This window comes from Podarcis pityusensis (genome assembly GCF_964106645.2).
Source record: "Podarcis pityusensis genome assembly, chromosome: 5".
NCBI classification, from domain to species: domain Eukaryota; kingdom Metazoa; phylum Chordata; class Lepidosauria; order Squamata; family Lacertidae; genus Podarcis; species Podarcis pityusensis.
In genome coordinates this window covers 91,139,533-91,166,094 of record NC_138032.1, presented here as the reverse complement: position 1 = coordinate 91,166,094, position 26,562 = coordinate 91,139,533, and the positions used below count along the sequence as shown (strand labels likewise).

General features: G+C 42.8%; 1 protein-coding gene across 3 annotated transcripts in view; it reads right to left on the bottom strand.

Moving 5' to 3' along the window:
- Window positions 1-12,836: 12,836 nt before the first annotated feature.
- LETM1 (leucine zipper and EF-hand containing transmembrane protein 1) overlaps window positions 12,837-26,562 on the bottom strand; it is a 31,674-nt gene continuing 17,948 nt past the window's right edge. For 2 of the 3 annotated variants that reach the window (XM_081005484.1, XM_081005483.1), the window contains exons 11-14: window positions 25,434-25,568; window positions 24,098-24,288; window positions 20,480-20,636; window positions 12,837-19,921 (exon numbers count right to left, since the gene is read on the bottom strand). In XM_081005484.1, the coding sequence (XP_080861610.1) occupies window positions 19,772-19,921; window positions 20,480-20,636; window positions 24,098-24,288; window positions 25,434-25,568 (633 nt within the window). In that variant the 3' untranslated portion in view covers window positions 12,837-19,771. The remainder of the gene's footprint in view (window positions 19,922-20,479; window positions 20,637-24,097; window positions 24,289-25,433; window positions 25,569-26,562) is intronic. The other variant, XM_081005485.1, reaches the window with a different exon arrangement.

The window sequence follows — 26,562 nt, the reverse complement described above, 5'->3', positions numbered from 1 at the left end:
GGACAAACCGCAGGCTACAGAGCTGCTATCCCAGCCCAACAAGAGTGGCTCCTTTTCCTCTCAGGGGCATTGGAAGTTACTGAGTTGCATGGTTTTATTAATAAAACATGGTCTTCCTCATTTTCCGGCTTTGTGAAAATCTGTCCCTTGCAATCTTTGCAGAAACTTCAGCTGCTCCATAAATACTCTAATTAGAGATATTTTAACATCTACATTCTACTTGGTTGTTTTACCATCATTCTGTGAGCTTACTACATTGCCAAAAGCAGAGGACATCGATTTGCAGAGTATTTGTATATGCTAATTTAGAAACAGCATAATTTAAACAGAAATACAGTCCATCTTCCCCATAGTGCTATGTGCTGCTTTAATGTGGATGGACAACTTCAGGCCTACTGATGCTTTTCCTTCCTAGAGTTCTTTATCTTTCAACTTGGACCACCCAGCCCTTCAGTTGATCCTTTGACAGCTTTCAAATCTGTAAAGAAGCCCTCTTCTTCCTCCTCAGCCTAAAATAACTGCATTCTGGGTCAAATGCATGTGTTCATTTTAAAGATATTGGTGATGGGCATTTGTTGGCAATTCTCTTTTCTGAACTTCAGAACTTTGGCTTAAGAGGTGCCTTAGTTTACACTTTATTCATATATATATATATATATATATATATATATATATATATTGTGCTTATGCCAATTAATCTAATCTAATGTTCCAGCTGACATTTACCGTATTTTTTGCTCTATAAGCCGCACCAGACCATAAGACGCACCTAGTTTTTGGAGGAGGAAAACAAGAAAAAAAATATTCTGAATCCCAGAAGCCAGAAGAGCAAGAGGGATCGCTGCGCAGTTAAAGCAACAATCCCTCTTGCTGCTCTGGCTTCTGGAATAGCTGCGCAGCCTGCATTCGCTCCATAAGACGCACACACATTTCCCCTTACTTTTTAGGAGGGAAAAAGTGAGTTTTATAGAGCAAAAAATATGGTATTTTGTATTCAGGGAAGTCCATAAGGATTTGTTGGAATAAGTTGCACAGGGCTGCAATATACAGATAGTAGACTGATACTAGTAGACCACTTAAAAACATTTAAACTGAAAAAGAAAAGAAAATCTGCACCTGAATTATAAAAAGCTCAAAACCCTTTCTTTGCTGCCATCTTTTGCTTTTGTTTCAGCTGGGGTGGAAAGACACTGTTGCCCATTCACATCTATGCTAAAATCCTGGAGTTCTCCATTGACAGCTGTCGCTTCCATCCTGAAAACAGCATTCACAGCAAAACTGGAAGTTCCCTTTCCATGCAACAAGATAATACGTTTTCCCATCACTCTGCATGCATCCTAAACTTACATTCTTGCATCAGTGAACCTTTCGACATCGGATCCTGCTGGCTTCATAATGTGGCAAGGCGTATTGATGCTTCCAGCAAATAATCTGTTTAGTATGCAGATTGAAGGTTGCTGGAGGCAAACTGCAATTGCAGCAAGGTAACACTTCTGGGAAGATTCCTGACAAGCCTGCCTTGGTACAGCGGACGGTTCCTGCAGAAATCACAGGAGAGGAGGCTTGTGACATGTGCTGGCCGGACCCAAGAGGACCTGTCAGGATTTGGTTGCAAAGAGGGTGACTGCTGTTTGTGACCCACAAACCACTCCACCCTCGCTGACTCTGTTATGTACTGAAGTTCTCACCCTGGGCCTGCAGGGGGATACTGTAGATAGTTTTCACTCAGGTCCACATATGCAAGTAAGGGATCGAAAGTGACGTTCCGTGATTGGATAGTTAATAATAATAATAATAATAATAATAATAATAATAATAATAATATTTTTTTATTTATACCCCGCCCTCCCCAGCCATGGCCGGGCTCAGAGCGGCTTACAAGCAATAATAAAAACAAGATGAATGATTACAACTTAAAAACAAAAATAAAATACAACATTAAAATATTGGAACATTAAAATATTAAAATGTAGCCTCATCGCAGGAGGAGAAGGAAAAGAAAAAAGAAAGAGAGGGAGGGAGGGAGGGAATCAAACTGGCTCCAAGCCAAAGGCCAGGCGGAACAACTCTGTCTTACAGGCCCTGCGGAAAGAAATCAGATCCTATAGGGCCCTGGTCTCATGAGGCAGAGAGTTCCACCAGGCTGGAGCCAGAGTTGAGTTGAGCCAGAGTTACAGAAAGTGGTTACTGTTGCGTTCTAGCGGAGCTCTATATAAGCAGGCTGGCTGAACCCTTCAGTTCAGTTCTGTGCTGGCCTGTGAATAAACAAGAGCTGTTTGAAGAATCGCTGTGTCGTCTGATATGTTCACCCACAACTTAACAGACTCTGTAGCCTTCCTTAGGACTTCTGCACTAGAAGAGGAATCAGGCCTTCAGGGTGCTTGCCACAGCCCCCTGCCAGCTTTGAGAGACCCTGAACAAGATGCCCTCTGGGCAGTGGCGTAGCGTGGGTTGTCAGCACCCGGGGCAAGGCAAGTAATTTGCGCCCCCTAACCCAGGGCAAGGCAAGTAATTTGCGCCCCCTAACCCAGGGCAAGGCAAGTAATTTGCGCCCCCTAACCCGGGGCAAGGCAAGTAATTTGCGCCCCCTAACCCGGGGCAAGGCAAGTAATTTGCGCCCCCTAACCCAGGGCAAGGCAAGTAATTTGCGCCCCCTAACCCGGGGCAAGGCAAGTAATTTGCGCCCCCTAACCCCTAACCTGCCGCCGCTGCCAGCTTCTTCTTGCTGCTGCCTGGTCTGGTCTGGTGTGGTTCTCTCCCGCGCTCAGTGCTGCGCTGGGCGGCCGCTGCACTGTCCCTCCCCCAGATAGTCCCTCGCTCTCTCTCCGCACCGCACGCCTGGCACCCACCCCCTCCACAGTGGGCGGCGACTCAGCGGCTTGGATCGGATTCGCACAGCCAGCACTGCAGTGAGAGAGAGTGAGTGAGCCAGGTAGGGGCAGAGAGCTGCGAGTGCGAGCGCACCCCCCCCCAGATGTTGCGCCCGGTGCGGCCGCCCCCCCCTGCACCCCCCACGCTACGCGACTGCCTCTGGGCCATTCCCTCCGCAGCGCAATTTCGCCTCCTCACCCCACCCGCACTAACCTTTCTGGTAATAAGGGACTCTTGCCCGCTTCTTAGACCCTTCTGCTTTGCACATCTTCTTTCAAAACCTCTCATAGCATTGCACCCGGCAGCACACCTGAAAAGTTAGAGCGAGCCTCACACAAAGCTCATTTTGCAATGGTGCTTAACACATTTCCCCCCGACTTTGGAAGATTAGTACAATATGTGATACTGCCTGCATGGCTAAGTTAACAAAAATGGTGTGCGTGAGGAAATTGTGGAGAAATTGAGTGTTGTGTTTTTCTTTTTAACGGGGCACAGGAGCTTTGGAGGGTATGATAATAATAATAATTTATCATTTATACCCCGCCCATCTGGCTGGGTTTCCCCAGCCACTCTGGGCGGCTTCCAACAAAATATAAAAAATACAATAAGACATCAGACATTGAAAACTTTTAATAATATAAATGTTTTAAGTCTTTTTTTACCAATTCAGTATATTTTCTTTTAATTGTCAAATAATTCTGTGTACATTGCGGCAGCCTTTGGCTATGTGCAATAAAACTGACTGAGACTGAGACTGAAAACTTCCCTAAACAGGGCTGCCTTCAGATGTCTTCTAAAAGTCAGGTAGTTGTTTATTTCCTTGACATCTGGTGGGAGGGCGTTCCACAGGGCAGGTGCCACTACCGAGAAGGCCCTCTGCCTGGTTCCCTGTAGCCTCACTTCTCGCAATGAGGGAACCGCCAGAAGGCTCTCGGCGCTGGACCTCAGTGTCCGGGCTGAACGATGGGGGTGAAGACACTCCTTCAGGTGTACTGCGCCGAGGCCATTTAGGGCTTTAAAGAGAATGAAGGCACAGGAACAAGGCTGGCCCAGGATGTCTTGCCGCCCTGGGCAAAACCCACTTTCTCCTCCACAGCCTTTCTGGCAGCTGTGAGGGGCCACAGCTCCCTTCTGAGTTGTCCAGAGGCTGCCACCCTGTGGATACTGCTTTACTTTGATTATGGGCATGCTGGCCCTGCAAAATAAATCAGCTGACCTATGTTGGAAGCCACTTCCAATGAAGAGCAGCCTCCATTGCTACAAAATGCAAACTGGGCCTGTGTTGATCAAACATACAGCCCTCTGAAAACATTGTCCTAACTATGCCCGAGTATGCAGTGTCAGACTCTGCAGTGGCAGAAAATATTTGGGTAGCTCCAGCCTAGTCTTTGGGGGATATTAATGAGTGCGACAAATACCTTTTCTAGGGTAAAGTCCTTTGAAATAGCTTTAGGCTATTTGACCATCTTGTAAGTTTGACAGTGTGGGAAGACAGCTCAAGTGGAAATAGAAATAACAAGTCGATTCAGCTCAGACCAACAGAATATGCGGTGAGCTCAGCAGTATTTCCCCCCGGCCTTTCAAGAACAAAGAGGGAAAGACCGCTCTGCTCATCAGCTTGTAGTTGGTTTAGGGTGGAATTCCAAGGGATTAGCAGGAAAGAACTCTTCTGGACTCCTATAAGCATGGCTCGTGGAGCATTAAACATTTTAGACGAAAGTATTTTGGCTTCCAATAGCACATTAGCCCAAACAGAGGTCTGCTAAACATAATTTCACACGTCAATAAACACCAGTGTTTAAAGCAATTTTCAAAATTGTACATTAGCCAAAGGGTTTAGGCTGCTAATACCAAACCAAAATGCTTGTCTTGGTTTCAGACACTCTGGAATATACGTGAGAACATGTTGAATCCAAGAATACCACAGTCAGAGAAGCAAGGACAATGGGAAGTGGGTTCTTCCAGCGAGATCTTGTGAGATCTTCCAAGAGTTCCATGAGATCTCATGAAATCTCACCAGAAGCCACCACTGTGTGACCCTAGTAAGCAAGGCCTAGTTGGGGATGGGGACACAGCACCTTCTCATTTCGTCCCCACCCACAAGCTGTGCACACGCTCCTGTCCAGAACACACGTGTAACTCATTTGAACAGAGGAACCACCCACAAACAGTATCTCAGTCTTATCTAGATCGACCTTCAGTTTGTTGGCTCTCATGCTGTCCATTACTGAGATGTGCCACGAATTTGCTGGGATAAGCAACTTGTGGGCAGCGTAAGATGGAGCTGGACTGGACCTACTAAACATCTTCCAAGGCAACAATGCCCATTTACACCACAAAGAACTCATAACCCACCTACTTTCAGCAGCCAGAAACACCATAACCAGACACTGGAGAGACCTGTCAGGAGTAAGCATGGACCAATGGGACCAAATAGTATGGGAAACAGCCCTACTAGAAAAATTAACCAATAAACAGAAACTGACACGGAGACAAACAGAAGAAGACGCCTTTACCCCGGTATGGCTCCCCTTTATCACATACACAGCCCAACAATAATCCACCAACAGCATACAAATCAATATGGCTAACCTGATCCAAAACACCCACCCACCCCACTCACACACAAAAACAAAGATCACCACAGCCAATCACAAACAAACAACTGCACCCTAGGCCAACCCCAACCTCTCTCACCACCAAAGGAACACAAGTGAACAGCACAAGCATCGCTGACACCAAACCCTACATACATTAAGCATAACAGAAACATCTCCACCCGACCCCACCCCCACCCATCTTTTCCCCCTCCACCCCTTATTTTCCCCTAATGTCTCAACAAATGAAACTGATTTGTAAAAATGTTACATGGAAAAAATACAAGAGACATTACACATACTTCTGTAAAACAAGAAAATCTTTAATAAAAATTAAAAAAAATGAAATTGAAGACGGCCATCCTTTTTATATAGGGAATACTTTGAAAGGTATGCTAAACACTCCATTGCAGTCGATGATATTTTAACTTGCATCACGATTCTCTATGATAAATACTGCCTTAAAAGGACCCTCCTGCTGTGGAAACCTTTGTTTTGTTTTGTTTTAATTAGGACATGTATGAACACAACACATACAGGGTGTGTGCATGTCAGCAACTTTCTGAAATTCTGATGAAAAGCAACGCCAACATTAAAATGTTAAAGGCCTGTTGTTTCTTGCCACACATGCACTGCAGAAATATCAGAGTCCGCACCCAGTTATTTTGAGGGATCAAATATTTGGGGAGGCAGAACCAGAACACATTAAAAAAAGATCCCGCCCTTTGAACCTTTGCCTAATGACAGGATCAAACCGCCCGGGGGTTCAGAATAGTTAAAAATAGGGCCTGCCTCACATGTACACATAAGACCTGAAGAGTTAGATGGCAACAAGCAGAAACCTGCGTTCCTTCCAGCTTGATAGCTGGTTCTTAAAAAACCATCAGCAAACATTTACTTCAAGTTTACATTCTGTTGTTTGACCTGGGGCACATTCACCCAAAAGCAGGGTGAGTAATGCTTAACAAACTTTTTCTCTCTTTTAGCCACCACACAACACTAACGCGTATGTAGAAACTTCACATGGTCACATACTTTGAGGTTTAACAGGTCCTGTCCTGTTTTCATTTCAGCATTCACGTGCGCCTCATGTTTAAAGCGAGGTGGAGAAGCACTTTTTTTGGTTGTTTAGCTTGGGGAAGAAGCAGTTGCAGGTATAAGAAAAAGAGGGTCTGTGCTGTTTGCAGAACATCTCCATTCAAACATTTATCCCGCAAGTAGCCGGGCCTCTTTCCTATGGGAGAACTTCATTTATCCAATTCTTTACAGAATAACTGTTTCAGATAAATATTAGATCCACAATTAATTTGGCACAGAAGTTTCAAAGCAATTTGCAAAATAAAACACGGTATCAGATATAAATACTAGTAGACTGGGTACTCAAACCAAGCAAGGTCCTTAACCTTGTATACTACTTCTTCTTCTTCTTTTGACATAAGTTGTCAAAATAGGTTGTAGTTCACTCTGAGTTGCCTTTGGCAAGAAAAATTGACTGATGAAAGCAATAAATAATAATGATGATGATGACAAAACTGTTCAGAGAGCTGGAGCAAACTGATGGGATGGGAAATAATTAAAAATAATATATAATATAATATAATATAATATAATATAATATAATATAATATAATGATATGATGATATAATATAATGTAATAGCATAGCATATACTGCCTGACCTGATCAACATCCCATACCCTTTTAAAATGTGGCTCTTTTGGGGGAGGGTATTATTGGGTATAAGGGACGCGGGTGGCGCTGTGGGTTAAACCACAGAGCCTAGGACTTGCCGATCAGAAGGCCGGGGGTTCGAATCCCCGCAACGGGATGAGCTCCCGTTGCTCGGTCCCTGCTGCTGCCAAGCTAGCAGTTCAAAAGCACGTCAAAGTGCAAGTAGATAAATAGGTACCGCTCCGGCGGGAAGGTAAACGGCATTTCCGTGCGCTACCCTGATTCACCAGAAGAGGCTTAGTCATGCTGGCCACATGACCCAGAAGCTGTACGCCGGATCCCTCGGACAATAAAGCGAGATGAGCGCCACAACCCCAGAGTCGGTCACGACTGGACTTGATGGTCAGGGGTCCCTTTAGCTTTACCTATTATTGGGGATTGCTTTTATTTTTATTATATATACTGTGATCTTTTTATGTGTACCGCCCTGAGACCTCCGGGTATAGGGCAGTATATAAATTCAATCAATCAATCAGTCAGTCAGTCAGTCAGTCAGTCAGTCAGTCAATAATGATAATGATAATATTGTTGGTGAAGTGAGCAAAAAGCTCATTACATAATTAAAAGGAATATGGCAAAGCAATTACCACTTTGAAGATTTATGTTCTGACCGTAATAGGACAAAGAACCATGTTCAGGAATGACAAAATGCCATTGCGCTTTTTCAATGGTCTGCCCTCAGGGGGTGTCTTCAGAAAGCTACTTTTTCTTGGCCCATGAATGAGCTATCGAGGAATCAGCAGTGACGGACCAAGATGCTTAAAAACATTATAGGGAGCATCAGGAACACAATGGGGCAGTCCAGCTTCTGTTGAATATTCAGTTCTGTCAATTCAAGTGCTTTTTGAGGGACCTGTTTATACCTCAAGGTGGGATAAGGCAGATTCATCGAGCTGTAGAGATTATTAAAAGAGAAATCAGGCAACAGAAGAAATACCTTCCAGGTTTTTACCCCCAGCATACTTACATGACATTGGCATTATTAAAAAGCCATCTGGAACCTCAAGTACATTAAAATTTAAACCAATCTTCCACTGTGGATTGAGTCCAAATAGAAATAAAGGTGGAGCTGGTAATAAAAAAAGCCTGCCGTAATATCCACAGCACACTACGTCTCCGAGGATTCTCTATTCAATTGCCCCCCCCCCCGTTTTCTACCCCCTTCCCCCCCTCCAAATATCAGCTGGTGCTCCATGCCCACTGGGCTTGTTCAAATTTTATCAGGCTGTTCTGGAGTTTATTCCCCACTGGGTCCCGTCCCCCCCCCAAAAATATTTTTGTACTTCCATACACCTCACTGCTCTCAAGTCTCCCTCTTGTGAATGGACTATTTCGGCCATATCGATATCTATATCAGGAGTCAGCAGACTTTTTCAGCAGGGGGCCGGTCCACTGTCCCTCAGACCTTGTGGGGGGCCAGACTATAATTTGAAAAAACAAAAGAAAAAACAAATTCCTATGCCCCACAAATAACCCAGAGATGCATTTTAAATAAAAGGACACATTCTACTCATGTAAGAGCCATAGCTGTCAACCGTCCCTTATTTGGCAGGACAGTCCCTTATCCCAGCGCCGTGTCCCGCTGCTGTCCCTTATTGATGATGTCCCTTAAATTTCCCGGTTTCAAAGGAAGCAGCTCCTCTCCCTCCCTCCCTGCCAGCCAGGGAGGAGGGAGGTTCCTGCTGTGTTGCTTGGCTGCGTTGCTCACCCAATGAGTCTAAGAACGACTGGGGGGTGGAGCTTGCATGCCTTGTGCCGATCAAATCGGCCGCGTTGCCTGGGGACTCGCCTTTGCTCAGCGCTTCCCAGCGGAGAGGTGATGGTGGTTTTCCTTGCTGCATCCCCTTTGCCGGGTTGCTGCGTTGTGGGAACCACCGCTTGAGGTTTCGTTTGGCTGCTGGCTGGGCTTTCTGCCTTTGGCTCGGAGGGGCTCAGAAGTCGAACATACCTGTGCTTGGAAAATCCCTTATTTTGGCTGCTGATCCCTTATTTTCAAGGCTGCTGGTCCCTTATTTTCAAATCTGTAAGTTGACAGCTAAGAACACGCTGATTCCCGGACCATCCGCGGGCCGGATTTAGAAGGCGGTTGGACCGGATCCAGCCCCCGGGCCTTAGTTTGCCTACCCATGATCAATATCAAGAAAAGAGATATTGCTATTTGTACATACAGGTGGGGCTCCACAATAAGACGTATCTCTAGTGTGCATGTCTTACCTGAGCCCGAGAGGGTTGGAAAATAAGGGATCAGCAGCCAAAATAAAGACAAGTTTATATTAAAGACAGGAGCACCTGCTCTACTTTGGATATTATTTCATATGCGATTGTCTTTCCTTTCTTTTTTAATGTTGGAACATTTAAAAGTGCAAACAGTCTGGATGGATGAGCGACTGGATTATAATGATGTAATTGCAACCAAGCCCAGCCTGCAAGGGAGCCCACACTCGGGGCTTTCATTTATGGCTTGTTTGTTTTTTAAATATTCTAGCCCTCCTGGAAGGAAAGTTATAAAACAAAATGGGTAGGCAATTTCTGTGAGATGAATCAGACATGCTCATTTTAATCTATAAATAGCTTTGATTGAAGCAGCAAGTATCACTGAGTGGAAGGCTGCATCACTAAATTTGACAAGCATATTAAGTAGAATCGCCTTAAAAAAAAGAAAAATGGCAGAGAACATTGGCCGTATGGTCTGTGGATCTTAAAACAATATAAAAATAAAGCTGCAACCTGGATGCCTGAAAATCTTGTAGCAAAATCCAGCAACACACAATTCACTCAAGCAGTGGGGGCAGGGGGCAATTGGTACAGTTTGGGGCTGCTGAAGTTGATTGATTGATTGATTGATTGATTATTAGATTGGGTAATTGAAGAGTTTATTTTGCATTCTGGATCGCAACGTACGAGTTCATCTGACACAAAAACAGCCTACATTCTAATTAAGAAATATGGTTATGTTTGGTATGCATTTTTGCGAAAGGGGAGGGGGAATATAATTTAAACAGAAAATTCAAGATTGGTATTTTCAGGCTCTTGATGCTGGTACAATTCATTGTGGCTTTTAAAGAGACGTTGTAGCTCTGACACTCAAATGAGATTTACATCTACCACACAGTGATATAAAAGTGGATGTGCCCAGGAATTGAAATAGTTAGTTGCTGAGACTCCATCTGTTCCTGGAAAATCCAGAGACCAGCACAGCAAAGTATTTAACCAACAGAGGCCCAGTCCTTCAGGAGTCACAAGTTGGCAAGAGGTTTATTTCCATTTTTAAAATTTAAAAGAGTTTTAACCCACCCTTCATCTCAAGCCACCCCAAAGCTGGATGACACAATAAAGAAAGTAAGTTTCATCAAGGGTGTCTTGCCTGTCTCCCACAATTTCTTAATAGCTGGCTGTTTCTGACAAACGTTGGTTCCTGTGAAAAAATGGCGTCAAAGAACAAGGACTGCTCTGAAGGTTGCCTGTATCAGCGTTTGAGCAGCCTATTTGTGTAAATCTCTTGGCAAGCAGCTCAAGAGAGTGGTAAATGTTGCTTCCATTACATTTGTTTTGTGTGTCAGACACTATAAATACGACTTCTGTTCATTCGATTCCTAAAGCTCTGCAGTGCCATCTAGTGAAAGTAAGAAATCTGTCCAGATGTATCGGCTTCAAGCAAAAGCTAACCTGTGCAGAAGAGCTAGATGACAGAATGTCAGTGCTAAAAAACATACAAGGAGGTGGGGCGGAATCAAAAGAAAATTAAAATGTTTTGGTGCCCGCAGCAGAGGGCTAGGGTAGGGCACAGTTTGGAGTCTTGGACTGATCCATAAATCAATAATTTCGAATTTTATACAGGAAGTTCTTGCCACTTGGTATGTTTGATTCCCCCTTTACAGCGGGTGGTGCTATGGTCTAAACCACGGAGCCCAGGGCTTGCTGATCGGAAGGTTGGCGGTTCGAATCCCTGCGACGAGGTGAGCTCCTGTTGCTCGGTCCCAGCTCCTGCCAACCTAGCAGTTCGAAAGCACGTAAAAGTGCAAGTAGATAAATAGGTACCACTCCGGCGGGAAGGTAAACGGCGTTTCCGTGCGCTGCTCCAGTTTCACCAGAAGCGGCTTGGTCATGCTGGTCACGTGACCCGGAAAAAGTGCCTGCGGACAAATGTCAGCTCCCTCGGCCAGTAAAGTGAGATGAGCACCACAACCCCAGAGTTGTAACTGTCAGGGGTCCTTTACCTTACACTAGCGACTTTTTCTAGAGCAGGGGGACAGAACCTTTAGCCTGGGGGCCAAATATGGCCCTTAAAGGCCGGAGAGACCCCTTACCCCCTCTTCCAATGCCTTTGGCTGGCTAATATGCATATGCATGGAGAGATGGAAACACGTGGAGGTGTAGAAACCTCTCTCCTTTTGCGTGATTGGAATGTAGCCTAGTGCATCGAGGTCAGAGTGACGTTCAGGGCTCCAGCCATTCCTGGCCCTTTCCACTCCTGGCATCCTAGCGCCCCCCCCCTTTAGTCGCTCTGTCACAAGAGACTAGGGCCCTGCGGGACTTGACATCTTTCCGCAGGGCCTGCAAGACAGAGCTGTTCCGCCAGGCCTTTGGTTTGGACTCAGTCTGACCCTTATGTTTCCCTTCCCTTATGGTTTTGATCTATGGGCTACTTTTAAAATGAGGCTGCATTTTAAACTGTATTTTAACCTGTATTTTTTGGGGGGGGGGAATCCTATTATGTTTTTATTGTAATTTTACTGGTGTTAGCCACCCTGAGCCCGGCTCTGGTGGGGTATAAATCAAATTTATTATTACTATTATTATTATTGGTCAGTCATTCCAAGTTTAGAGCCTATATGCAAACATATGAAGTCACATTCGTACCTCAGAAGTCAAATGGAATCCGTTCCGGAAGTCCATTTGACTTCCAAAACGTTCGGAAATCAAGGTGTGGCTTCCAATTGGCTACTGAAAGCTCCTGCAGCCAACTGGAAGCTGCAGAAGTTGCGTCAGACGTTTGGGTTCCAAAGAACGTTCGCAAACCAGAACACTCACTCGCAAGGCGTTTGGGATCCAAGGTACAACTGTATTCCCCCCTCTCAACATGTGCAATACTTTACACTTGGTTACAAAGAACCATACAGTGGTACCTCACTTTAAGAACAGTCCAGTTTAAGAACAATTTGGTTTACAAACTCCGTAAAACCGGTAGGTTTGAGAACTTTACCTTGGTCTAAGAATGGAATCCGAACGGTGGAAGGGCACTGGTGGCGGGAGGCCTCATTAGGGAAAGTGCACCTCGGTTTAAGAACGGCTTCAGTTTAAGAACGGACTTCCAGAACGGATTAAGTTCATAAACCGAGGTATTTGCCATTTTTATGCTCATTCATCTAATTTTTGGAATTCCTTTTGCAGCTCCTCACAATCTTTCATTTTTACCACCCTGAAGCATTCCACGTCATCAGCAAAATTGTCCAGATCATTTAGGGAAGATGGCATGAAATAAAATTAACATTATTTTTTTTTAAAAAGCAAAATGCGTACATCAAAAACTTTAACCAGTTTTATTTTGCTGCACATTAAGAAGCAAGCAATGTATTCTGTTTGCAGTGATCGACAAGTATTGACAGATTTGTTCTTTTGTTAATAAATAATCCAACATTTAAAGGTGGAATAAGTATACTTTTATTTAATAATGTCTGGGCTTCGTGTAATAATTTAACCGTAAAAAGGTAGAAAAGTTCTTTTATACACATCAAAGCACAAAAACATCACTAGCATTGCACATTTAGATTTAATTACACATGTATCTTGCATCATGGTGGCACAAGTCTCTTTTCCAGAGACAGTATATCTGCATTCTAGAAAAAGCAACAGGGGAATTCTCATTATCAACATGAAATCCTTATATGCTAGTTTGGTGCCTAGAAATGGGAAGGCCTGGAAAAAAACTGGAAAGGAGGGGGGCAGGTTTTCTTCAAAGCCATTGGAAAACCTGGGCTTTTTTCCAATTTTCCAATTTTCCAGGCCTTTTTTCCAGGCCTTCCAATCTCTATTGGTGCCTGCCTGTTTTGCCAGGCTGCTTTGCTTTCCAGAATACTCTTAACAGAACATGAGCATCTACTATTTAGAGAAAACTATGTTTTTCCAGGCATCTACTTATCGATTTGAATGCATCAGAATAAAGTCTTTGGGGATTTTTGCAAGTTGTGTGTGTCTGTGTCAGTATCACACACAATGGAGTGCAGTATACTTCCCAAAGCAAGGCCAGTATTTCCTTTTTAACCACACAAGGACCTCTATGTACACGTCGCAGCAGCTTAAACTTGCATCCCTTGTCAATAACTATGGTTTTAAGAAAATATATATTATGCAATCCCAAGACATACACCAAGATATAACGGAAGTAATAAGAGTTGGAACCTTACGACCCCAAACTGGATCATCCATCAGACGGTCCCTCAAAGATGATGTACAAGCCAGCATCTATATAGGCATTGCCTAAGCCATCCTGATATGAAATGCAAGACTGACGGTTTGCTCTGCCGCCCTCGTTCTCAGTTTAACAGTAAACAATTTAGAAAAACTAGGAGAAATCAGCTCCTCAAGACCCTTTAAGCCAAATTTTGTGTGTGCATGTTCACTGAATCAAGTGGCAAGATGGTTCTCTCCTCTTACTCCCAACCCTGGAATTTCAAAAGCACAAGGGGAAAGAGACACATCGGCTGTTTTTGTGGCATCTGTTCCTTCGTTCAGTCCCATCTCATGGCATTTTCAAACCAGGTCCCAGGGAACTCTAGGACTTCTCTGGAACTTGTCACGGATCCCTCAATATAAAGATCAATGTTGGTGGAGAAGCATCTCCAAAAGCTTCCCCACTGCTATTGGCCTTTTCATTTGAGGTGCGTCTTGGGCAGATGCAAGACTACAGCAGAAGCCAACAGGAAAAGAGAGAGAGGAGAGAAAATGTACAAACCCAAGGACAGACCAAGGCAGTTCTTGACTGCCAAATCAGTTTGGGAAAGTGTTGCCTAAAGTCAGAAACGTTGATCACCATTCTATAGTGTGAAGGATGACTACAGCTGATCGCTGTATTTGCTTTGGGTCAATTCAGTGCCTACATTTAGATATCTGTACCAGATTACAAGTTCTCAAATGTGTACACTTCCCATCAAATCTTAAAAGGGAGAGGCGTGTGCAAAATTAAGTGCACGTATCTTTATAATATTTGAAAATGCAAGTCCGATCCTTTCCCAGTTGCTGCTTTCGAGCACGTCAGCGGAACAAGCACACGTTCGTGTGACTTGACGTAAAAGCTCTACCAAGCTAGGTAAATGTAAAATAGGAATCAGCTCATAGAACTACCTTCCATGAAGAAAGGGTGTTACAGTATTCCCTCAAATATGACTTATTTTAGCAAACAACCCTGGTTTTAAGAAGATAAAGTATGGCAGTCCTATGTGCGAAGTGCATTTTTCAGGATGGGACAGTGCCCAGTAGTTCTGGTGTAGCCAACATGAAGACCAAAACAAATGGAGGGCACTACATTGGCTAGCCCTGGTGTAGGCAATACTAACCTAGATGAACCAATGGTCTGACCTGGTATAAGGTAGCTTTATGAATTTGCATTATATGCAATTATAATGAAGCAGCATAAACTGCCTTCCAATAAGCATTCCCAGGGCAGAGCTTACATTTTTTAAAATGGCACAAACTATGTGACACCCAAGAAGCAACACTAAAATGTACCGTATTTTTCGCTCTATAGGAGGCACCCGACCATAGGGCGCACCTTGTTTTAGAGGGGGAGAACAAGGGGGAAAATCTCCCCCTCTAAAACAAGGTGCGTTTTGTGCGTTCACCCGAAGCCTCCGCTCTGGAGGCTTCAGGCGGCTACCTTGGAAGCCTGGGAAGCGAGAGGGGTCAGTGCGCACTGACCCCTCTCGCTCTCCAGGCTTCAGTGAAGGCAACCCGAAGCCTCAGGAGCGCGGTGGGAGCGCTCCCTCTGCGCTTCGGAGGCTTCGCGTTGCTATTGCTGAAGCCAAGGAGCCTGCATTCGCTCCATAGGACGCACACACATTTCCCCTTCATTTTTGGAGGGGAAAAAGTGCGTCCTATAGAGCGAAAAATACGGTAATCTACTCTCCCTCTCTCTCTCCCACCCAACACCACTTTGAATAAACTTTTTATTCCTTAAAGGGCAAATTGTGGACAAAATATTTACCTCCTCTTGATTAAAATGCTAGGTACCAGACAAATTGGTTTTGGGGGCTTAATCTTGTCCAAGCATTGCCAGTTGACCACCTCTGGTCTTGTCTCATCTAAAGCAGGACCATACACTCATGAGACAGCTTAGCATTTCATACCACAATGTGTACTACAGGGGGGAAACGGACTCCTGGCTATTCAAGAAAACTAAGCTACTCCATCTAATCACTAAATTAATTTGAGTGGGAGAGGGGAAGAAGATAATTATTTGCCAACTCCTAACATGATGATCAATCAAGACCATCAGAGGGAACGAATTTCATCAATTTTGTGAACCTGAGACTCGTCTCTCCCCTCAAACAATTGGTGCAATACAAACAACCGGGACCAATCATTACGTATGAATGTATCCAAGAGCAGCACACGGCAAATTCATTTCTGTAGAAAAATATATTTGGAACCTAAAAATGTTCACATGATTATTCCAGATATGGGATTGTACCCAACATTAGTCAGGCTCAGAGAAGACCCACTGAAACCCTAATAGGACTGACTTAAGTAGATTAATTTCAGTGGCTATATTCTGAGTAAAACAGAGTTGGATGTAACCCATAGATGCTGTGCAATGAACAGCAATCTCATACAGAAACCTGAAAGTTCCCACTTATCAGCCCTGAATTAGAATCCTGGGTTACAATTTTCCATGAGAAAGGGGGTTGCAATTTTTTTTTTTAATAAATAGCTTGTGCATTTTACTTTCAGACCTCATAAGAAACAAACACTACTATATCAAATCACAGGTACAAAAACACCTTGCACTACAAATGCCCTTTCTGGTATCCTAAGTCTAAATATAGTAGAACAACTGGCAAAGAACACCCCAGGAATATCTCAAAGTACTGGCTATCGTTTCCCCCCTGTTGTTCAAAAGTACAGCTCTAAATAAAACTTGCAACTTTTAAGAATTCTCAGAAATTTAGCACAGCAGTCCACCACTAGTACACAATGCTTTAAAAACCAGCTCATTTTCCTCCAGTCCTGTTTAAAGAGAGGAAATTACTGGGCATTATGGATGACATAGATGGCATAGAACCTTAAATGTGGGTAAAAGTAAATTTCCCAGTGGGGAAACACGCACACCTTTCCTAAGAGGAGTCTGAACACCCTCTGAGCTTCAGGTGGACCTCGCAATGCAGAGGAGCCTCAGCTGCAATCCCTTCCAGACGCAGCTACTCCCTTCCCCATAATTGCAAGAGGGAGGGTTGTGACTCAGTCCAAGATTCCCAATAGATGTTTGGCACTGTGGTGCCAGCACCTTGAGTGCAACGATTTAGGTGTGATATAGGTCCTCCCACCCATCAATGCTTGTATCCAGGCTGTTCTTACAGCCACATCAACAGTCTAACTGATGCCTCAACTGGATCCTACCAACTGCATTTTGTTTCCATTGTTGCCTGGTTTTGGGTAGAGCGGGGAGGGCCTTCAAGTGGTTGGTATCACAAGGAGTACAACAGCGTCTTCACTCAGAACAGAACTGAGTGTAAACAAATGAAGTTTGCATTCGAGCCCAATCAAGACCAAATTAGCTAGTCTGATGGAAGCTCATTCAAAATCAAGACCGGGGAGCCAAACTGTCACTATTGGGTATTGTTGTTGTCTTTTACTAATCAGGATATGGAAGTCCACCATGGATACCTTCCCAACCTGAAGTTACTGATATTATGCACGCAGACAACAAATTTTGTGTGGCTGCTTTAACATCTCACTCACATTCTAAATTATAAATCTACAGCCTGACATTCGATTCCAACATCTTCTGCAATAATGCAGAGATACAAATATACAAGTGCCCTATTAACAAATTTTGCTGGCACAACAAATTCATGGATCATAAAGTGCAATTGTATTAATAAATATTCAGCCACCAACTATGCTACCCACTGCATGATTCATCTTTTAATCCAAATTGCACATGTATACCACACACCTTTGATCCCTTTTGCCAATTTGCCCCAAGAACATTGCTGCTAAATGCAATTCAGTAATCATGGTCCATCATGCAGAACGTGAGAATTTTAACTTTCTACAGAAGTGTATCATTTCAAATCCAAATTCTACCACATGCTTTTTTCCCCGCACTGTGCTTGACATTCACAAAAAAACGAGATTTTTACGACAGCAAAGTATTACTTCAGCAGTCCTGGCAGAAAACTACCTGCAATTTAAATTGAAAGGAATTGTAACAGAGAAGTTGCCAAAAGTGAAAGCAAGCACTTGCAGAAGATCTTTGGTACCTGTATAAAGTCAACTGTAATCAATGGGAATTGAAAGGACACAGATCGAAACAGGACGTTGGCAATAAATTTGGACATAGGTGGGCTGTCAGATGATGAACTGAAATTATTGAATATCTTGACATCTAAACAGAAAAAAATTCCCGAACTGAACACTTTTTTCATGCAACTTATTTCTCAGGTTCTGGAACCACAGGGTGATAGCCAATGTTGTTCATTCACTGGTGGAAGAAAATTAGTTGGCTAGACAGGGAAGCCAAGTAGTTCAGGGCAATTCTACCTCCCTCCCTCCTTCCCTGAAAATTCCCTCCAGGGAAATGGGTCGGATTTGCAGGAGTTGCCTCCCCACCTTTCTATGGATAACCTTCTTCCATCAGCAGACAGTCAAAAATAGATACCACCCATAAATACCACAACTGCAATTTATGAAAGGTGACAAATATTTTTTTCCCTTTGGACTACTGGTTACAAAAAAGAATGTTTAATCCAATACAACAAGGAATCCGCAGCTTAGCAGTCCTTTGAGTTGCATCCAGGTTCCTTTCCTCTCCAGAAAGGCATCCTTTACATGCAGCCCTTTGCACTACATCTCAAAAAGCCAGCTACTCAAACTAAATGTCATTGATTTCAGAATGAATTGCTTTCTGGGAAATTGGCTTCAGAGCATCCTTAGCCCCATTGGAAAACAAAGAAAAGCCAATATGAATATTTTAACGCTCGAGTTACCAAAACAGTGTTCATATCCAGCTCAATTAACTGCTACTACTAAATGACTCGAGGTGATAACAAAAAAGGTCAAATGAAAACCTGAAGTATGCAGTGAAAAGGTTATTTTTGTACCATGTTCCTAATTAACTGGGTCAGTCATTTCAGATCTGTGCTGATGTTCCACGCACAGAGATGTGACTTTCACAATTTCCAATGAACAAAAATAATCAACACAAATGGACACTTCCTTTACACATAAATAAGACACACATACAGAGCTGCACTTTCAAAATGTTTAAAAGTCTGGTTTCCTCCTCGTTTTAATTCAAAAAAAATGCAGTTTACTTCATCAAGAAGTCTTTTAATTGCTAGGGTTAAAGGCATCTTTAAGGAAGCGATTGAGGGGTGGCTTGGGTGACTGCCTTCAGTCAAGGCATAAAAGCTTTCAGGGCCCTCCCCTCTCTCTACCTATGTGTCCCTTATGTAGCCTTCAGATCCACAGGGAAGAGGGTGTGTAGGGATCTGGAGAAATGCAGCTGCTGAGATTGCTGGTTGCCCTGTGGCTTTTAAAAATGACAGAAGTCTGATAGGATTTCCTATTACAAATTGCAACGGGAGGGAGACTAGAGAGAGCGTAGCAGAAGTATGGGAAAAATTAAAGCAGAGCAAGGAACTGAGTGGGATATTGCTGCAATCCCCCTTATATTTAATTTTCTGCATGTACATTATTTAGTGTTGAGAAGCTGGCAAAGTGTGGGGTGGTGTTTTGTTGTTGTTTTTAAAGCATCTGAGCATGTTAAAAATTTCTAAAGTTCTAAAAGTGTAACTCTGGAGGGTGCGCTAGGCCAACACAACGACAGCACTTTCAGAACTAGTGTGTTTGCTATATAAGCCCTTTTGAAGCTTCATTAAAAAATAATAATGGGAATTTAAGATATTTTCGGATGGTTTATATACTGCTAATTTTGCTGAACAGAATTTTACCTCTTTGCCAAGTACAGAAGAATAACTGCATGCCAAGTATACGTAATATTATTTAACAAAAAAATGCAAATTCCTTGCACAATGCAAGGAAATTCCTAATTTGTATCATGATCTGGGGACAATAAAATGTACTGAATCACTACAGAATACTAAAGAGTACACAAAATTCCACAAGGAGGAATACATTATTTAAAGACCAAGACTGCTCTCATCTTCCTGGAATGATAAATTGCCCATGTTTGATCAGGGAAAAGTTTCATTCTGCCTACCCAACTTCTTATTATTTCCTGATTAACCTATAGATCAATAATGTTCATCATCTCACAGATAGGAGGTGCTGGACAAGGTAACATAAGATGTTCCACTTCATTCAGCCTTGAAATCAAATTGAAGACTAATTCATTAATTCTTGACTTCTAGAGCTTCCTTCTCAGTCTTTTCTTTAATTTTCTCTTTTTCTTCTAGTTTTTCCTCTTTCTGCAACAGTGACATGATCTCTGCGACTTGGGTAGTAGAAATATCAATATCTTCTTTGTCGATGAGTTCTACCACCTATGCAAATATAAATATATGTTAAATGCATAAGTTACATTGTGCTTTATTCACAATTTTTATGAAACTCTACAATTAAGGAAGAAAATAAGTGAAGCAGATATGCCAAAAATGATTTGTAATGTCAATCACAACCCAATTTCAAAATAGTGTGTTGAATCCAAAAGGACAGTGTGGTATTTTCCAAAGAAGTAAGATTGTTGTTGACATGAGTCTGTATAAATTACAATACAAGGGGGCTGGGTACGTTTAGCCTGGAGAAGAGAAGACTGAAAATTGTTTTGATACTGCTCTGATTTTATAAACTTGTATATTATTCAACCTCAATTAGACTTTTGTTTATAAGCTCTGAATCTGTATCGCATTTTTACAATTTAACCAAACCACAGAATGCACCATACTGCCACAAATTAAGCCAAACTATTTTCATTCTAAGGTCAATTAATTTAAGGGAGGTTTTTTTCTTCTTCTAAGTCTTAAATTTGTTAAAACAAATTGTTTAAACAACACAAATAACAAACATTAAACAAAACAGGTTACATTCTTCAGCAGACTCACCTTGGAAACATCATCTATGTCAATCTTTCCATCTTTATTTTCATCTAGTGCTTGGGCAAGCCTGTTTAGTTTGCTTTCTGGTATCTTCTGAATCTGTTTCATCACACTGATAAGCTCATTGATACTGATGATATTCTCCCTAAATGGGAAACACAACCTGTATACAGCAAGTAGTTACTACAAGGGGTTTTCAAAAAAACAAACAAACTATATGGCACTAGCCATATTCCATACTGAAAACCAGGGACGGCACATTTATATTCAACTTGATTTAAAAAACTGAAATAAACCAAGACATGCTACTACAGAACCTATGAGGTAACCTGCTTTTTCAGAAAAAGGCAGTACAGCCTACCTCTTTTTCTTATAACCCTAACAAGTATTCTGCTTCAGGACTTTAGAAACATATACCGTATTTTTCGCTCTATAACACGCACCTGACCATAACACGCACATCGTTTTTAGAGGAGGAAAACAAGGGAAAAAATATTCTGAATGAAACAGTGGACGTATCATTTTTGTGCTTCATGCTGTGGCCACAGACATGTGATCTGATGGTGAATTTGGGGTGACCCAATGCAAAAATCCTGAGAATCCCTGTGGATCCATGCTTTGTAACCACGTTTTTGCACCATTGCAGCCCCAGGCAACAGTGGGTGCGTGATTTTGGGGGGGCAGGCTGTAGCCATGGACATGCTATGTGCTCTGATGGTGAATTTTGGCTGACCCAATGCAAAGATCCTGAGGATCCATGTGGATCCATGCTTTGTAACCACGTTTTTGCACCATTGCAGCCCCAGGCAACAGTGGGTGCGTGATTTTGGGGGGGCAGGCTGTAGCCATGGACATGCTGTGTGCTCTGATGGTGAATTTGGGGTGACCCAATGCAAAGATCCTGAGGATCCATGTGGATCCATGCTTTGTAACCACATTTTAAGTGGGGAGGGAAGGAAAAACACAGAAGGCTAAGAATGCAGGAGAGGGCTATAACGTGAGGAAAGGAAGGCAAAAGTTCCCCCCCACCCACCCACACAAGCCAGCCAGCGCGCTCTCTCTCTCTCTCTCTCTCCCATCTGCATGTTTTCCGGCTGCCTGATATTTATTTTTTTTAATTGCCTTGACAGAAGAAAGCATTTTAACTGCATTAAGAACTATTTAGCAGCGAAACCTAAGCTTTGCCATCCCTTAAGAGGTACAGACACTGTAATCTTCCAGATCGCATGAATTTACAGGCAAAACACTGTTTAAGGATTTCATCCTTTTAAATTGAAGAAAGCATATTTGAATGCTGTGTGTCCCCAAAAACAAAAAGCAGGAAGTCAAATCAGAATTTTAAGCTGAACCTGTAATCTCTCTTCCCTTCACAAACATTGTTCCCTCCGAAGCACAGAGAGGAAAGCAGACACTCTGCTTTCCCCTCTGCTTGCCTGGAGGGGAGGGGCTTTCCCTGCTCTTTGTTCCGTTTCAGCAAACACAGCAACGAAACAGAGCGGGTGGGCAGTAAGACCCTGAGGCAGAATGCAGGAAAGCAACCACTTCCTCTTTTCCCCTCTGCTTGCCTGGAGGGGAGGGGCTTTCCCTGCTCTTTGTTCCGTTTCAGCAAACACAGCAACGAAACAGAGCGGGTGGGCAGTAAGACCCTGAGGCAGAATGCAGGAAAGCAGCTGCTTCCTCTTTTCCCCTCTGCTTGCCTGGAGGGGAGGGGCTTTCCCTGCTCTTTGTTCCGTTTCAGCAATCGTGAAGCCCGATTTGATTTTTGTCTGATTTTTCGGCTCCAGGGACCACACATTCGCTCCATAACACGCACAGACATTTCCCCTTCCTTTTCAGGAGAAAAAATCTGCGTGTTATAGAGCGAAAAATACGGTACCCAACAAATCCCCTTTGGAGGAGAAAACAGCTTGGCCACTACTATATTTCAAAAAATGTTAAGGTCTAAGTCCTGCTAAGGACCAGTCTTAAGAGAAATCTTGCTAAACCTCAAGGAACGCCAGTGATTTCTGAGATGCTTGAGAACCAGTGATAATTTACATTTCATTATTTTCTACTATTTAGAAGCAACATATTTTTTAATTACTTGTTTGATGGCATATCATCCCTTACATTTGTCTTGTAGTAATTTTGATTGGGATTATTAAAATTTAGCTCAAGAAAAGCGTCATAAATTACTTTTGCTTATTTAGTGGGAGTTATTAGTATATGAATTACAGGGAACCAGAACCAAAACTAGTGCTTCCTAATATTTCAACATGAGTTGATTCCAGACAAGGGCATAATATTGTAAACAGGTGTTGACTTATTGCGGCTAGGTCATTGGCAAAGGTTTTTTTTATTAAAAAAAACACCCATCAGATTTCTCCCAGAAAGGGCAAATCTAGATAAAGCAGGTAGAAAATATGGGCTGATAATAATAATAATAATAATAATAATAATAATAATAAAAATAATAATAATAATAAAAATAGTAATAATTTATTATTTATACCCCGCCCATCTGGCTGGGCTTCCCCAGCCACTCTGGGCGGCTTCCAAAAAAATATTAAAATACTGTAATACATCAAACATTAAAAGCTTCCCTAAACAGGGCTGCCTTCAGATGTCTTCTAAAAGTCTGGTAGTTGTTGTTCTCTTTGACATCTGGTGGGAGGGCGCTCCACAGGGAGGGCGCCACTACCGAGAAGGCCCTCTGCCTGGTTCCCTGTAACCTCACTTCTCGCAGTGAGGGAACCGCCAGAAGGCCCTCGGCGCTGGACCTCAGTGTCCGGGTAGAACGACGGGGGTGGACACGCTCCTTCAGATATACTGGACCGAGACCGTTTAGGGCTTTAAAGGGCTTTTAGGTCAGCACCAACACTTTGAATTGTGCTCGGAAATGTACTGGGAGCCAACGTAAGTCTTTCAAGACCAGTGTTATATGGTCTTCTGTCCCCCAAAAACAGTACTTCTGTCTTGTCAGGATTCAATCTCAATCTGTTAGCCACCATCCATCCTCCAACCTCATCGTGCCATTAAAAAAAATCTATGGGGCAACTGCCCTTTGAATACTGTGGGCAATTCCATGTTGTGGAGCAGCACAAGGTTCCAAAGGCAACCAAAATTATTAAGGGGATGGAGCAGCTCCCCAAAGAGGAAAAGTTAAAGCATTTGGGATTTTTAGTTTAGAGAAAAGGTCAGGAAGAGGCAAAATTACACAAGTGTAGAAAATTATGCATGGAAGAGTGGATAGAATTTGTTTTTCTCCCTCTCTGGTGATACTGGAGTCCCTCTCACATAACCTGGGCTCAGCTAATGGAACTGAATGTGGACAGATTCAACTCAGGTGGCTTTAAAAGATTAGACAAAATCATAGGAGTCAATGCTTTAAGTGGAATAATCAGATCAATAAATTAAAGTGGAAATAAAATTTGGTATTATATGATTTTGTATATGTTTTGTAATAAGCATGTACTTGGTCTCATTCACTATTTAGGTTATGATTAGAATAAATTATCCATGTAAATATTTTGGAACTGATACGCAAGAGTTCAGATTGAAAAAGTCTGAGAGGCACTTCCTTCTGCAAAGGAATCAACCCATATTCACAAGAACAATCCCCTACTTGTATCACCTGACACTTACCCAATGGGAGGGCTAGCACTACTGTCCAGCTGTCCATCCACCACTTTTTGTTCTGTCTCCAACTCTGTGATAATTTTGTCAATCTGTCCAATCATTCGGTTCACTCTTTTAGTCAATCTCTTGCTTGCTTTAGACTCTTCAACTATTTCTTCTTCTCCCTCCTTAGACAACTCCTTGATCTCTTGCAAATCCTGAGGATCAAACAAACAACATGGTTCATAAAACCATAGTATTTAGCAAAAATCAGAGGTATCTGGTGCATTGGATGCTGCATGTACATCCAAAAGACAACTGCAGAATATCAAGGTTATGGTAAGACAGAAGAGAGTTAGGAATATTTTTAAATACAGTATTCCTATTCCTGGGGGCTACTTTTTAAAGCATCTTGTTGAATGGCTACGTAGTTCTCCACTTAAGCATCCCCTACAGCAGGAGTGAGAAACGTTTTTCTCAACCCTGGCAAGCTCACCTCGCTTGTCAATCACACCAGGTAATATGCTTTGCAGCCCTATCTGTTGGGAACTCAACATGCAGTACAGCCCTGCACTGCTCTTTGAACCTCTGGGTTTCAGGAGCAGCACATAGCTGTCAACCGTCCCTTATTTGGCGGGAAACTCCCTTATCCCAGCGCCGTGTCCCGCTGCTGTCCCTTATTGATGATGTCCCTTAAATTTTCCGGGTTTCAAAGGAAGCAGCTCCTCTCCCTCCCTCCCTGCCGGCCAGGGAGGAGGGAGGCTCCAACTGTGTTGCTTGGCTGCATTGCTCACCCAATAAGGAGTCTAAGAACGACTCGGGGGTGGAGCTTGCATGCTTTGTGCCGATCAAATCAGCCATGTTGCCTGGGGACTCGCCTTTGCTCAGCGCTTCCCAGCAGAGAGGTGACAGTGGTTTTCCTTGCTGCATCCCCTTTGCCGGGTTGCTGCGCTGTGGGACCACCGCTTGAGGCTTCTTTTGGCTGCTGATACCTTATTTTTGAGGCTGCTGGTCCCTTATTTTCAAATCTGTAAGTTGACAGCTATGGTCAACATGGAGCAACAAGAAGCAGCTGGCCAACACCATGGGTACCCTTTTCACTATCACAGCAGCTGGTGGATTCAAGGAAGGGGGTCTGGTGTGGCCTTAAAGAGATCAATTTGTGACAATCTTCCTATTATGTGGCTTCAAAAAGCTATGGGGGTTCAGACCTCACTTCTGGCTTGTACTCAGGTGCTTGGAAAAGTTATTTGTCTTTCAGCCTCACTAGTCTGCATTCTGTGAGAGAGGGGTTTACTGAGTGGCCATACTCACCACAGCAGCCCTGTTATGACACGGCCAAGGACACTCTCAAAATTCATACCTCACTATATTCCTGCACATCATCTCTGAGCTCCTCAAGCTCCTCCTTTTCCTTTGTTAGCGATTTCTTTTGTTCCTTCAGTTTACTACAAGCATCACTTAACATGTCAATCTCTTCTTTGGTTATTTCTTCACCCTAAAAAAAAATTGGGGGAGGGAGAGAAATGAAATAATTGTTATAAAGAGAGAGTCCCTTCCAGAAAACGGTTGGAACTACTCTTATGTTTTCAACATCTTTATTTTACCTTTTTAATAAAATAAAATAAAAAAAAGTGTAATTCCATGGGAAATCCAGAACTTTCTGATCATCAAGATGTGTATAGATAAACGATGATACTAATAGCACAAGATTATAATTACCTGTCCTATATTAGAGCTGTTAAATGATCTTAAAATAACTAGACCCCTAATTAATAGGATTGCTTAATGCAGTATATACAGGCTGAGTGAAAAATCAACCCAGACTCCCAAACTTCTACCCGTCACAAATGCAACAGACACAGTGCAAGCTGTGAGATGTGCAATCATCTTGTCCAACCAAAATAGAGAGAAGTGATGTGCTTAGGTGGCGGGCTCTGTTGAAAAAGCACCACCATGACATAGTTTTTCCATGTCTATCAGACAACACCCACTTTACATGCCAGCATGGTTTATCTCCATGCTGAACAGGATTCAGAAAGGTATGAAATGGGGACAAAAAAGCTATTTTCCCCTTGTATGTCTATATATTGCTTTATATGTGCAACATAAGTTGCATCTATCACCTGCATGAACCACTTGCCCTTTCAACAGTGTACCTGCTCTCTTATCTGGACTGCAAAAGTTGTTCATGTAACGTATGATGTAGCTGTAAGTTAAGGAAGGTGGAAGCCATCGTTACAAAATCTTCTGGAGATACCTTGCAGGTTTTCTTGGGTAACAGTTTCATATGTGGCTCATGCATAAAGTCCAACATACAAGTTTCCTTTACACTCCCAGAGGGTTTCAAAAGCAATTGCTATTGGTTGAGATGAAAACCAGAGAATGCACAATCACTGGCCAAGTCCTCTCTGGGCAAAAGGGGAAGTCTGAAGATCTGTATATAGTTTCTGACTCCATGAAACAATCTTCTACAAGATTTTTTAATACTT